The sequence below is a fragment of the Triturus cristatus genome, chromosome 9 (genome assembly GCF_964204655.1).
Source record: "Triturus cristatus chromosome 9, aTriCri1.1, whole genome shotgun sequence".
In the NCBI taxonomy this organism is placed as follows: Eukaryota; Metazoa; Chordata; class Amphibia; order Caudata; family Salamandridae; genus Triturus; species Triturus cristatus.
The window spans coordinates 1,281,900,612-1,281,915,760 of NC_140592.1; the positions used below are offsets into that span (position 1 = coordinate 1,281,900,612).

General features: G+C 52.3%; 1 protein-coding gene across 1 annotated transcript in view; it reads left to right on the forward strand.

Annotated features, from left to right (window-relative positions):
* MIPOL1 (mirror-image polydactyly 1) overlaps window positions 1-15,149 on the forward strand; it is a 1,493,682-nt gene that overhangs the window by 514,118 nt on the left and 964,415 nt on the right. The window contains exon 6 of the mRNA XM_085627930.1: window positions 5,816-5,839. Within this exon, the coding sequence (XP_085484056.1) occupies window positions 5,816-5,839 (24 nt within the window). The remainder of the gene's footprint in view (window positions 1-5,815; window positions 5,840-15,149) is intronic.

The window sequence follows — 15,149 nt, forward strand, 5'->3', positions numbered from 1 at the left end:
TCTTTTATTGCATATTATACCCGCTGCCATGTCACGCGCGCTGTCACGCAAGAAGCGTTCTCTGCACTAAGGACACTTTATCACCGCTCTATCGAGCCTGTCACTGCAAAATCAGCCTAAAAAATGTGTAAAGTGATCACAATCTGACCCCACAACAGTCACCAGATCTTCTGGCATTGTCTCGGCAGCAGAGAGCGCTGTTCATGTCCCGCAGCCCTCATTCTACCCAGCTCCAGTATTATATGTAAGAAACACAATGAAGGACGGGAGGGGGCGCTGTTCATGTCCTGCAGACCCTCGTTCTACCCAGCTCCAGTATTACATGTAAGAAACACGAGGGAGAAAGGGGGCGCTGTTCATGTCCTGCAGACCCTCATTCTACCCAGCTCCAGTATTATATGTAAGAAACACATTGAAGGACCGGAGGGGGCGCTGTTCATGTCCCGCAGACCCTCATTCTACCCAGCTCCAGTATTATATGTAAGAAACACAATGAAGGACGGGAGGGGGCGCTGTTCATGTCCCGCAGACCCTCCTTCTACCCAGCTCCAGTATTATATGTAAGAAACACAATGAAGGACGAGAGGGGGCGCTGTTCATGTCCCGCAGACCCTCATTCTACCCAGCTCCAGTATTATATGTAAGAAACACAATGAAGGACGGGAGGGGGCGCTGTTCATGTCCTGCAGACCCTCGTTCTACCCAGCTCCAGTATTATATGTAAGAAACACAATGAAGGACGAGAGGGGCGCTGTTCATGTCCCGCAGCCCCTCATTCTACCCAGCTCCAGTATTATATGTAAGAAACACGAGAGGAGGGGAGGGAGGGGGCGCTGTTCATGTCCTGCAGACCCTCATTCTACCCAGCTCCAGTATTATATGTAAGAAACACAATGAAGGACGGGAGGGGGCGCTGTTCATGTCCCGCAGACCCTCATTCTCCCCAGCTCCAGTATTATATGTAAGAAACACGTGAGGACGGGAGGGGGCGCTGTTCATGTCCTGCATACCTCATTCTACCCAGCTCCAGTATTATATGTAAGAAACACGAGAGGACGGGAGGGGGCGCTGTTCATGTCCTGCAGACCCTCATTCTACCCAGCTCCAGTATTATATGTAAGGAACACAATAAGGGCAGAGAGGGTACCCCACTCTGTAGCTGTGGTTTCTCATGTGTTTAACTGCAGCTGTTTCTGCTTCGGTTCTGGTCTCTTCCTCATGTGCCCCTTAGCCCCCCACTATTGGTTCCTGCTTCTGGTTTTGGGATTGTCCCTTCTCTAGATTCACCGAGGTCGCCTCTGAATACTAATCCGTCGCTGGCAGTGGCCCAGGGAGAAGGTGCCTGGCAACCGGGCCCACTGGGGATTCCCCATCTCTGCCCGACCTTTCACTGTCAGGGTAAGCCTCCAAATGTAGGCCTATTCTGAGATGCTTGGATGTGTTCACCTGTGATCTGGAGCTCGGGCGAGCCTGCTGGCATAGCACCACTGTCCAAGACTTCTTACACCTGACTCAGGCTCACTGTTGCCAGAGCCCTAAGCATGTACTATGCATGTAGCATGTCTACAGCTCCTGACAGGGGACTCGGGACCTGCTGCTAGGTCTGCTGGAGCCCTAAGTAGGGGACTCCGGACCTGCTGCTAGATCTGCCAGCTCTGCTCGAGCCCTAAGTAGGGGACTGGGGACCTGCTGCTAGGTCTGCTGGAACCCTAAGTAGGGGACTCCGGAACTGCTGCTAGATCCGCCAGGTCTGCTGGAGCCCTAAGTAGGGGACTCAGGAACTGCTGCTAGATCCGCCAGGTCTGCTGGAGCCCTAAGTAGGGGACTCCGGACCTGCTGCTAGGTCTGCTGGAGCCCTAAGTAGGGGACTCAGGACATGCTGCTAGGTCTGCTGGAGCCCTAAGTAGGGGACTCAGGAACTGCTGCTAGATCCGCCAGGTCTGCTGGAGCCCTAAGTAGGGGACTCCAGACCTGCTGCTAGATCCGCCAGGTCTGCTGGAGCCCTAAGTAGGGGACTCGGGACCTGCTGCTAGGTCTGCTGGAGCCCTAAGTAGGGGACTCAGGAACTGCTGCTAGATCCGCCAGGTCTGCTGGAGCCCTAAGTAGGGGACTCTGGACCTGCTGCTAGATCCGCCAGGTCTGCTGGAGCCCTAAGTAGGGGACTCTGGACCTGCTGCTAGATCCGCCAGGTCTGCTGGATTCCTAAGTAGGGGTCTCGGGACCTGCTGCTAGATCCGCCAGCTCTGCTGGAGCCCTAAGTAAGGGTTTCAGGACATGCTGCTTGATACACTAGGTCTGCTGGAGCCCTAAGTAGGGTACTCTGGACCTGCTGCTAGATCGGCCAGGTCTGATGGAGCCCTAAGTAGGGGACTCAGGACCTGCTGCTAGGTCTGCTGTAGCCCTAAGTAGGGGACTCAGGACCTGCTGCTGGATCCGCCAGCTCTGCTGGAGCCCTAAGTAGGAGACTCTGGACCAGTTGCTAGATCTGCCAGGTCTGCTGGAGTCCTGAGTAGGGGAGTCTGGACCTGCTGCTAGATCCGCCAGGTCCGCTGGAGTCCTAAGTAGGGGACTCGGGACCTGCTGCCGGATCTGCCAGATCTGCTGGAGCCTCAAGTTGTAGACTGAAGATCTGCTGCTAGATCTGCTAGCTCCACTGGAACCCTGAGTAGGGGACTCAGAACCTGCTGCTAGATCTTTCTGCTCTGCTGGAGCCCTAAGTAGAGGAAGTAGGACCTGCTTATAGATCCGCCAGCTCTGCTGGAGCCCTAAGTAGGGGACTCAGGACCTGCTGCTAGATCCGCCAGGTCCGCTGGAGTCCTAAGTAGGGGACTCAGGACCTGCTGCTAGGTGTGCTGGAGCCCTAAGTAGGGGACTCGGGCCTGCTGCTGGATCCGCCAGCTCTGCTGGAGCCCTAAGTAGGGGACTCAGGACCTGCTTCTAGATCCGCCAGGTCTGTTCTAGCCCTAAGTAGGGGACTCTGGACCTGCTGCTAGATCCGCCAGCTCTGCTGGAGCCCTAAGTAGGGGACTCAGGACCTGCTGCTAGATCCACCAGGTCTGCTGGAGCCCTAAGTAGGGGACTCAGGACCTGCTGCTAGATTCGCCAGGTCCGCGGGAGCCCTAAGTAGAGGACTCTAGACCTGCTGCTAGATCCACCAGCTCTGCTGGAGCCCTAAGTAGGAGACTCAGGACCTGCTGCTAGGTCTGCTGGAGCCCTAAGGAGGGGACTCAGGACCTGCTGCTGGATCCACCAGCTCTGCTGGAGCCCTAAGCAGGGGACTCAGGACCTGCTGCTAGATCCACTAGGTCTGCTGGAGCACAATTAGGGAACTTGGAACCTGCTGCTAGATCCGCCAGGTCTGCTGGAGCCTAAAGTTGTAGACTGAAGATCTGCTGCTAAATCTGCTAGCTGCACTGGAACCCTGAGTAGAGGACTCGGGACCTGCTGTTAGATCCTTCTGCTCTGCTGGAGCCCTAAGTAGGGGAAGTAGGACCTGCTTATAGATCCGCCAGGTCTGCTGGAGCCCTAAGTAGGGGACTCAGGACCTGTTGCTAGATCCACCGGGTCCGCTGGAGCCCTACGTGGGGTACTCTGGACCTGCTGTTGGATCCACCAGCTCTGATGGAGCCCTAAGTAGGGGACTCTGGACCTGCTGCTAGATGTGCTAGGTCTGCTGAAGCCCTTAGTAGGGGACTCAGGACCTGCTTCTAGATCCGCCAGGTCTGTTCTAGCCCTAAGTAGGGGACTCAGGTCCTGCTGCTAGATCCGCTAGGTCTGCTGGAGCACAAGTAGGGGACTTGGAACCTGCTGCTAGATCCGCCAGGTCTGCTGGAGCCTCAAGTTGTAGACTGAAGATCTGCTGCTAAATCTGCTAGCTGCACTGGAACCCTGAGTAGAGGACTTGGGACCTGCTGCTAGATCCTTCTGCTCTGCTGGAGCCCTAAGTAGGGGAAGTAGGACCTGCTTATAGATCCGCCATGTCTGCTGGAGCCCTAAGTAGGGGACTCAGGACCTGTTGCTAGATCCACCAGGTCCGCTGGAGCCCTACGTTGGGTACTCTGGACCTGCTGTTGGATCCACCAGCTCTGATGGAGCCCTAAGTAGGGGACTCTGGACCTGCTGCTAGATGTGCTAGGTCTGCTGAAGCCCTTAGTAGGGGACTCAGGACCTGCTTCTAGATCCGCCAGGTCTGTCCTAGCCCTAAGTAGGGGACTCTGTACCTGCTGCTAGATCCGCCAGGTCCGCGGGAGCCCTAAGTAGAGGACTCTAGACCTGCTGCTAGATCCACCAGCTCTGCTGGAGCCCTAAGTAGGAGACTCCGGACCTGCTGCTAGGTCTGCTGGAGCCCTAAGGAGGGGACTCAGGACCTGCTGCTGGATCTGCCAGCTCTGCTGCAGCCCTAAGTAGGGGACTCAGGACCTGCTGCTAGATCCGCTAGGTCTGCTGGAGCCCAAGTAGGGGACTTGGAACCTGCTGCTAGATCCGCCAGGTCTGCTGGAGCCTCAAGTTGTAGACTGAAGATCTGCTGCTAGATCTGCTAGCTGCACTGGAACCCTTAGTAGAGGACGCAGGACCTGCTGCTAGATCCTTCTGCTCTGCTGGAGCCCTAAGTAAGGGAAGTAGGACCTGCTTATAGATCCGCCAGGTCTGCTGGAGCCCTAAGTAGGGGACTCAGGACCTGTTGCTAGATCCACCAGGTCTGCTGGAGCCCTACGTGGGGTACTCTGGACCTGCTGTTGGATCCACCAGCTCTGATGGAGCCCTAATTAGGGGACTCTGGGCCTGCTGCTGGATCCACCAGCTCTGCTGGAGCAATAAGTTGTGGACTCTCGACCTGTTGCTAGATCTGCCAGGTCCGCTGGAGTCCTAAGTAGGGGACTCTGGACCTGCTGCTGGATCCGCCAACTCTGCTGGAGGCCTAAGTAGGGGACTCTAGACCTGCTGCTAGATCCTCCAGCTCTGCTGGAGCCCTAAGTAGGGGACTCTGGACCTGTTCCAGATCCGCCAGGTCTACTGGAGTCCAAGTAGGGAACTCCAGACCTGCTGTTCGGTCCGCCAGGTCTGCTGGTGCCCAAATAGGGGACTCGGGACCTGCTGTTCGGTCCGCCAGGTCTGCTGGAGCCCAAGTAGGGGACTCTGGACCTGTGCTAGTTCTGCCAGCTCTGCTGGAACCCTAAGTAGGGGACTCAGGACCTGCTTATAGATCTGCCAGCTCTGCTGAAGCCCTAATTAGGGGACTCAGGTCCTGCTGCTAGATCCGCTAGGTCTGCTGGAGCCCAAGTAGGGGACTTCGGACCTGCTGTCAGGTGCTTCCAGTACTTGCGCAGGAACAGAGATGCCTTTTCCCGATGCCCCTCCGAGGAGATCTCCAGGTAATGTTTTATAAATACCAAGCAGAATCTCCCAAGGGGGGAAGGGGGAGTGGATAAAATAAATAAGAAGACAAAGAGACTGCCTGCGGTTATCTGCTTCTAGCCTTCTGTTTCTTCATCACATAATGTTCCTAGCTCGGCCGTTGGCTCTGTAACCCAAAACAGTAATTAGCACAAGTGTTATCTTAACTCTAATTCCCTTCTAGATCCAACCCACATACCAAGATAACCTTAGGCTTTGCTTCTCTTCAAAATGTCTTCATGTGTTCTGCTACCGTTAAATAGCCATTTCTTATTGTGTGATGAACTTCTGTTATAATCAAGAAACATACACTGAGTTAACCCTTATTTCTACCTATTCAGTTTGTCTATAATTTCTTGTTATTATGTGTACTGACCCTTATTCCTATTATAATCTTTTTCTCATTTTCTTATCTCCACAGGTGAACATCGAGAGGAATCAGTTGGTAAGTTTTAACTCATGTGGACTTTCCTTGAATACCTGAAATTATATAACTATTCTTCTAACATACACAACATTATTTGGGTACTTAGCTCTCGCTGCAGTTGGTTGCTAGTTTTCCATTGCTGTATCTTGTACAAGAGACTAGAACTCTGCCTGATGTGTTTCCGCATTCATTTCTGTTGAACTGAGTGGATAAAGAAGCCTTGTGAGTTTTCCGCCTCCTCAGACACTATACACTCGACAAGGTAGCGTCTTCCTTCAATAGCGCAGGATTCACGAAGTAGCGTTCTCCACAGTAGCGATGTGCGCATGAGTTCTGAAGGAAGGCGTTCACATGAAAGAGAAAGAACTGCTCTGAACTCTTAGTCGTTTTCTACTAAGAATAACCGTAGAACTCACAACCGAAAGCCCGACGGACTCGGCGATAACCTGACTAAACTAATTAACTAAACCCGAGATACTTGATATGCGTGCGCTTCCGTCAAGAGTTCAGGTGAAATGCATCAACGTTCCATTGCGAGCGCCTCACGTAACTCAGCTTGCAGAGGAAGACTAGAACTGCACTCTTCGTGCATTGTCGGCCATCTTGGAGTAGTTCAATCTCCAAGCTTCCTTCCAGGTAATAGCCTTTACCTTCGGTAAGCATGAAATTGCTGATTGTAGACATGTTGAACAGACAGAGAGGTTTAGATCCTTTGAAGTCCTGACACCTGCTGCTAGATACGCCAGGTCTGCTGGAGCCTCAAGTAACCCTAGGCGTAGTTCACGTAGTAGCGCTACGAGTAGCTACGTGAAGTGCACTACGCAAGATACGCGTAGCACTGCGTAGTGCGCTGTTCGCGATGATTGCACAGTGCCGGATGCTTGTCCGCTTTGTGCAATCATTGAAAACGACATCTTGCACAGTGCGAGCTCTCGTTTTCTGCCGCTCGAGTAGATTTTTACTCTAGCGCCAGCTTTCTCAACGCGGACAGGTAGTTTCTAATCGCGAGCGGTCGCGACCATACGCGACCACTCGCAATGAGAAACCTGAGCTCCCCGCGTCGAGAATCTCGCCGGTAGGTTTATTTTCCACGCTCGCGATTGGCAACTTGATGTTGCTGATCGCGAACGAGGAAAAAGTCTCGCCAGCATGTCATTTTGCTCGCTCGCGGTCGCCAACTTGACGTTGAGGATCGTGAGCGAGCAAAATATGCCAACTAAGCTATGCGATTTTGCACTGTGCTACGTGCAATTCGCGTAGCGCAGAGTAGCACAAACTACGCAAACTTCGCGAGCGTAGCGTAGTTGTCCACCCAGGGTTAGTCTCAAGTAGTAGACTGAAGATCTGCTGCAAGATCTGCTAGCTCCACTGGAACCCTGAGTAGGGGACTCAGGACCTGCTGCTAGATCCTTCTGCTCTGCTGGAGCCCTAAGTAGGGGACGTAGGACCTGCAGCTAGATCCACCAGGTGTGCTGGAACCCATAGTAGTGTACTCTGGACCTGCTGCTGGATCTACCAGTTGTGCTGGAGCCTTACGTAGGGGACTCAAGAGCTGCTGTTAGATCGGCAGCTCCTCTGGAACCCTGAGCAGGGGACTTGGGACCTGCTGTTAGGTCCGCCAGCTCTGCTGGAGCCCAAGTAGGGGACTCGGGACCTGCTGCTAGAGCACCAACTCTGGTGGAACCTTTGTTGACAGGGGGTATACATATTGTCAGATATGATTCATATGTTATATCTACAAGCTTCAATAGATGTATAAAATGACAACTTTATATATAAAGTTTTAAAACTCTGCTGGAACCGTAAGTAAGGTTTTCAGGTGCTGCTGCTAGATACGCCACGTCTGCTGAAGCCCTAAGTAGGGATCCCCAGACTTGCGGCTAGAGCGCCAACTCTGCTGGAGCCCTAAGTAGGGGACTCTGGACCTGCTGCTAGATCCACCAGCTCTGCTGGAGCCCTAAGTAGGGGACTCTGGACCTGTTCCAGATCCGCCAGGTCTACTGGAGTCCAAGTAGGGAACTCCAGACCTGCTGTTCGGTCCGCCAGGTCTGCTGGTGCCCAAATAGGGGACTCGGGACCTGCTGTTCGGTCCGCCAGGTCTGCTGGAGCCCAAGTAGGGGACTCTGGACCTGTGCTAGTTCTGCCAGCTCTGCTGGAACCCTAAGTAGGGGACTTGGGACCTGCTGCTTGATCCGCTAGGTCTGCGGGAGCCCTAAGTAAGGGAGTCTGGACCTGCTGCTTGATCCGCTAGGTCTGCTGGAGCCCTAAGTAGGGGAGTCTGGACCTGCTGCTTGATCCGCTAGGTCTGTGGGAGCGCTAAGTAGGGGACTCTGGACCTGCTGCTAGATCCGCCAGCTCTGCTGGAGCCCTAAGTAGGGGACTCTAGACCTGCTGCTTGATCTGCTAGGTCTGCTGGAGCCATAAGTAGGTCTGCTGGAGCCCTAAGTAGGGGACCCGGGACCTGCTGCTTCATCCGCTAGGTCTGCTGGAGCCTTAAGTAGGGGACACGGGACCCGCTGCTTCATCCGCTAGGTCTGCTGGAGCCCTAAGTAGGGAATTCTGGACCTGCTCCTAGATCCGCAAACTCCGCTGGAGCCCTAAGTAAGGTATTTAGCTGCTGCTGGTAGATCCGCATCCCTGCTGGAGCCCTGAGTAGCAGACTGGCTTTCAGCTTCTTCACTGCTGCCAGATTCCCAGACAGGGGACACAAGACCTGCTACTGCCTCTGCCAGCTCTGCCAAAGCACAAAATAGTGGACGCTAGATCTACATCTTTCTGTGCTAGCGCTGTCAGAGTCCTAAACAGAACGTGGTATCCATTTCTGGTTCTGCTCTCACTGCCAAAGCTGAACAAAAGGGACTGAAGTCTGCATTCTGACTCTGCCAGCAATGCTGAGCCAGGGTACTCTACAACTACCTCTACCTTCAAAGCCCCAAGCATTGGTCTCTAAAGCTGATTTTGTCTTCGCTAGCCCTGGGGCGCCCCAAACAGGGACGCTAGAACTGCTTCTAGCTTCTCCAGGGCATCAAGAGCCACAAATATAGGACTCTGAGCCTACTTCCATCTGCGTCATCACTGCCAAAGCCCTTGGAAGGTCTATCTAGACTCATTGACATTTGCAGCAAGTACGCTCCAGTAACAGGGTTAATAGGTGACTCTGCGCAGTCTAACATACAAGGAGCATTACCAGGTAAAACGTGCCCTAGATGCAGATCAAGACCCGCTGAGGTAGTGGCGTAGCCAGCTCTTCTAAGTCCCTCAAGCAGGGAGAGGGGTTGGCCTAACGGCTAGGGCGCTCGACCTCGAGAACCGGGTTCGAGTCAAGGTAAGGACGCGAAACATCCTGTGATTCTGGGCAAATCACTTAATCTCCCCGTGCCTAACAAAAATGAATGTGTGTCCTCATGTAACGTAACTGGTGCTATGTAAAGCACTCTGATACCTGATTGGATTCGGGTCATGTTCGCGCTATATAAAACTCTGCAAAAAAAAAACAAGAAGTTAATCTATTCTCTCCTGGCAAGACCAACTCCCTGAGTCTAGGATGCCCTTTGGAAGACTAATGAAGACCTGCTACTCACTGTGCAAGTATTGCCAAACTTACAGGTGCTTCTAGTGGGTGATCTAAGCCCACATCTCACTGCCAGCACCACATGCGTCTCAGTACCGCTCATAGGTGAATCTAGATCAGCCTATCGAACTGCCAGTGTCACAGGAGGTCCTAACAAGTGAATCTAGATCCACTTCTGGCACTGTCCGAGTCCCACAAGCCCCTTCAATGTGAATCAAGGCACGCTTATGGTGGCTTGTGCGCTATGAAACCCCAATAGATGGATCCTACTCTGCTTGTGGAGGGATTATTATTGGTTGTCACGAAAACCTATAAGTGATTACTCTGGCCTCCAACAGACCCTGTCGGTGATTTTCCTCTTTGGAGAAACTGAAAAAAGTCGCACAAAGATCCAGATACGTATGCTTGACACTGCCAACACTGTCTTGACCTCTCAGTAAGGTGGATCGAGACCCACTTAACCATAGCGGGCACCACAATCCCCAATAGTCATAGGGTCACATGACAGATGATGGATGCATCTAGACCTGCTGAGGGACACAGGGAACCAGTCACACTAACAGATTCCCAGAAAGGTCCAGAACATAACAGGCTTAGTAAGTGTGGTCAGCAATTTAAATACATATAGGGGACATCAGTCATTAGAAGATATCTAACTATACAGTGGCTGCACCGAACATGGTCATGTTTGGTATCAAACATGTTGGAGTTGTACCCCGACACCAGGTTTGGAAGTATGATCCCATGTACTTGGGGGCTCCCTTGGGGTACCCCCCGTACTCCTGGTAACAACCTGTCAAAGGTCTGACAGCAAGCTAGAGCTGCTGCAGACCTCAGCCACAATCCTTCCCTCCTGCTGCTGAGCCAAGTTCAAGCAGGGGAAGGTAGAACAAAAGGTTTCCTGTCACAGGGAGGTGTGACCACCTCCCAAACAGGACTTAAAGTATTGGGCTGGGGTGGGGGCACTTGCCAGCACCACCAGACTGCATTGAAGAGCACCTTTGCTTCCCTCCTTGAATACTCCGGTTTGATCCAGTTCAGGGAGCCCTTGGCTCCCTCTCTGGAGCAAAACTGGACAAAGGAAAATGTAGTATCCTCCAGCCCCTCCTCTGGGCTGGACCTCCGAGTTGTTCCAACACGTTCCTTAGGGTACTTAAGGGATTACCTGTGGGTGAGTCTTTAAATTTGTCATCGGACAATACTCAAGCCTGAAACTACGCCGCTCTTCGACTGTCTGGACACATGGACTTCATTGGGCTTCGACTGGAACTGAGACTGCCTCAAGGAAGACTCCTGCTGCTCCTGGCCTTGCTGTACTTCAAGTCTTCTTCAAGTGTGTTTCTGTGCTTATACCAGGTTCTTCAATAGAGCTGTTGGCATCCAGGACATCCAAAGAAATCTCCCTTGGAGTGAAGGAGTCACTCCCCTGCATCTGCAGACACAGCAACGAAGCTGACCGGTCTGCTGCTCCTGTTGTTCTGCGGACTTCCCATGGTTCAGCAACACTGGTGGTAGTTCTGCAAGTCCCACGAGGCCTGACCTGGCCTCTACAATTTTGAGGCCAGTATCTCTCGTTTGAACCGCTGGGACCCAACCCCTGTGCACCACGTCAACTTGCCAAGGCTTGTTGGCTCTGCACTCCAGAGATCTTCAGTCTACAAGAAGCTTCAGCATATGTTCCCTTCAAGATCAGCGTCCTCACCGCATCCTCTGCACTGTGGGCCTTCATCCTTGGTGAGCTGCTTCAGGTCCTCTTCCTACTCCTGTGCGTTTGGCCTGTGGGTCATCCTGAGGGTCTTCTAGTGCTTCTGTGACCTCTCCCGCTTGCTCGGGGTCTGCTCTGACTCTCCTGCTGTTGGTGACTCCCTGGAACCTTGTATGTCTCAATGTTGCTTCTTCTTCGTTCTCCATGCCAGTTTTGGCTACCAAGGCTTGTGGGTGCTCCCGCCCGACACCAACCACCTAGTCACCGACATCTGTTGTGAGACAGCTCGTGCACAGCACCTGGTCTTCCTCCGTGTTGCCTTGTCCTCACAGCTGCATTGACAAGGTCACTGTTGACTCTCCTGAACCTCTGGACACCGGGGGGCATTGTCTTCACCCCTCCTGGTCACTCCTGAGTGGCATAGACTCTGTCCGCTCTGCTTGCAGGTTGTTCACTTCCAGAATCCACTCTTGGATTCTATCTGACTTCTTCATCATCTTCTCCAGAGGCACTTTCTTCCAAGTCTTCTATTGTCATCTATGGAGGTTTCCAACGTCTCCTCACTGCTATACACCTGGTGTAGGTAACCTAGTACCCTGGGCATGCATAGGTGAGTTGGCTCTCCAACATTCCGTCCTCCAAGGGTATGTTTCAGGGTAGTTTGGTAAGGGGACTTCTGCAACTGCGACTTGCCCATTGACTTCAGTTGGGCACACGGCTGTGTACCCACTCTGCACACAGCCTCCGTGGCGTTCCTGGGTACTAACCTTGTGTGGTTCCTTCTGTCCCGGCTCCTCTGGGTCAAGTCCTGTTCTCCTTTGCAGTTCGCATTCCACTTTCTTAGTATATGGTTTGTTCTCTCCCTGGAGACCACTGCATTGTGTGCTACTTACCTGATTGCTTTTGAAGTGTTCTTGTGTTGATATCCCCAGGTAGGAGATATACCAATATGATAGTGATATTGTGTTTGTTAGACCTGGCATCTTTGGCGTGGTTACTCCTGACTTTTTTGCCTCTACCTCCTGTATTTTTGACGCTATGCTGGATTTCGTTTTTGCTGGTTTAGATGCTTTGGGCACATTGCCACTGCTGATCAGTGTCAAAGTGCAAGTGCTCCCTAGGGAAATTGTTATATTGATTGGTTATCCCTGATTGGTATATTTGTTTCACCTGTCAGCCCCTAGTAAAGTGCACTGAGTGTGCCAGGGCTGGTGATTCAAATGCTACTAGTGGGCCTGAAGCACTGATTGTGCCACCCACAGGAGTAGCCCTAAAATGGTGCTACAGGCCTGCCACCGCAGTGCCTGGGTGCAGTTGCTAACTGCCATGCTGACCTGACCAGTGTCCACACTGGCCAGGCCTAACCCTTTCCTTTCTGTACACATTGGACACCCCTATGGAAGGCCCTAGGTACCCCCCTGGGCAGGGTGCAGTGTATGTGAAAGGTAGGGCGTGTATTGGTGTAGGTGACATGCCCTGGTAGTGAATTACAGCCATTTTTGTTTTTCACTATTGAAAGGCTATCTTGCCCATAGGTTATAATGGGGAATGCGGAGTATAATGTTTACCTGCATATCTTCCCATAGGAGCAAGATAGAAAGCTAAAGTGTGGTATCCCTGAATTCAGAATTTAATAACACATCTTTTAGGAAGGATGGTTTTTAAATCCTGTGTGTGAAAACAGCACTTTTAGAAGGTGGCTGTTTTCCTTTTCTGCCCTTTCTGTGTGCCTTGGCCTGTTTGTGAATTGACTGTCTGGTTTGTGAGTGACAGGGACAGGGGTGGCTCCCAGAGGCTGGATGAGTCAGCCCAGGGCTGAATAGGGAAATCCCCCTGTAGATGGGTGGGAGGAGTAGCACCTTGGCCTGAATAGGGCTGTGCCTGCCTTCCACAATGCTGGCTCCACCCCCTGCTGGGCGGCTGACGACCCTGCCCCTCTCGCTCAAAGGAAAGAAGAAACCAAGTAAACAGGGTGCTCCAGGACTGGCCAGAACTGGTTCTGACTAGGCCAAGGCCCCTCTGCCTGGAGAGGACAAAGGATTTTAGGGTATAAGTATTGGGCCCCAGACTACAGAAAATTAGATCTTCCTGGAATCAAGAAGGAACCTCTGCCAAGGAGAAAGTTGGAAGACTGAAGAAGAAGGACTGACCTGCTGTAAGGCTGACCTGCAGTTGCTTTGCTGCCAAGGAGAGGGGAAGGAGTTTGCTGTGTCCCCTGGCTTGAAGGAATCTCCAAGGGCCTGAGTAGAGCTGGCCTCCTGTTAAGAAGTCCCAGGAACAAAAGGACTTCACCCCCAGCTTCCCCCTGAACTCTGCTGAGTGAGTTCTGCCCTTCCTAGAGTGCTTGATCCAATTGTGGGGCCTCTGGAAGTTGTGCCTGCTGTTGGGAAGCTGACCAAGAAGAAGGAAGCAAAGGATCTACACTTTTTCACGCGCAGCCGGCTTAGCGAGAAAATTTCTGTCGCTCCGCTTGTTAGCGGCCAGAATTTTATCGCAGCGAACATCGTCGCAGAGCCTGCTGCCGCTGAGCCAGATCAACGCTGGTGAAACCGTCGCCCCGCTCGTTAGCGGGCCGAATTTTATTGCGGCGAACATCGTCGCAGAGCCAGCCAAGATCCCCGCTCCGCTCGTTAGCGGGCAGAATTTCATTGCTGCGAGATAGTCGCAGAGCCTGCCGCCACTGGGTGAGATCGTCGCAGAGCCAGCCAAGATCATCGCACCGCTCGTTAGCGTGCCGCATTTTATCGCTGCGTACATTGTCGCAGAGCCAGCCAAAATCATCGCACCGCTCGTTAGCGGGTAGAATTTTAACGCTGCGAATATCGTCGCAGAGCCAACCCAGATCATCACTGGTGAAATTGTCGCCCCGCTCGTTAGCGGGCCGAATTTTGTCGCATCGTGCCTAAGCGAGTAAATTTCGACCGGAAAAGCTACGCCTTGGAATCCATACAAGTATCGCCTCACTCCCCATACAGACCGGATACGTCGCCCACGCCCGCTGCGTGCAGCGGGGTTGTCGCATCGCCTCCCCAGGGTCTCAGGACTGACACTGTTGCTTGTTTTTCGACACCTAAGCGCTGCTAAGAACTTTTATCGCATCACCAGGTACTGTTGGCTAAAATTGATGCTAAGGTGAATGATTTTGTCGCTAAACTAAGAACTCTTTTTGAAACCATAATCTTGAACTGTGTATGTTGGACTTTTGTCGTTTTGGTCTTGTGTAGTTTATATAAAAGTACTTTATTTATCTACACTGGTGTGGAGTCGATTTGTGGTGTTTTCACTGTGTTACTGTGAGTGTTGGTACAAATACTTTACACATTGCCTTTGATAAGCCTGTCTGCTCGTGCCAAGCTACCAAGGGGATGAGCAGGGGTTATCTAAAGAGTGTATCCCCCTTACCCTGACTAGAAGCAAGGGTCCCTATTTGGACAGTGGTACCTACCCCTGCCAACTAGAGACCCCCAGATCTAACAGTGTTGTAATAAATAGACTTGCATTTGCTAAATACAGTGTGTTTTTTTTTTTTTCATGTAACTTACACTACAGATTGAACTGGTGAAACAAACTGCTTAACGCTCCTTCAAGATAAGCCTGAAGGCTGCTCTCCACCGCTACCACTTGGAGAGCTTTCTATGGTAATCAAAGACCACTAAATCACTAAAAAGGTTGCCTGGATTCTTGCAAGGCGCATCACTTGAATAACTGTGCCCCAGATACTAAGCCAACCTCCTGCAACGACCCTCTGTCTGTACCCAAAGCACCTACCACATCCCAGTGACTTCCTCTGCTCTACTGTCCGTGACCTGTTCTAGACCCCGGATCATTCTGCTGCTCCAAGGGGTCTAAGGCCAAACAGGCCCCCCTCAGAGCCACCTTGGAACGTCTCTTTACTGCATCCTGTGCAAGCTCTTTGTCTATCTGAGCCATTTGAATGTATTAAACAGTCACATGGAGCGAGCAGCCTCTATAGTGATCTTTGAAGAATAAGCTTTCCTAAGGCGCCGCATTACTAAACGAGCGCTATTCTAGAAAGAGGTGGACTCCTAGGG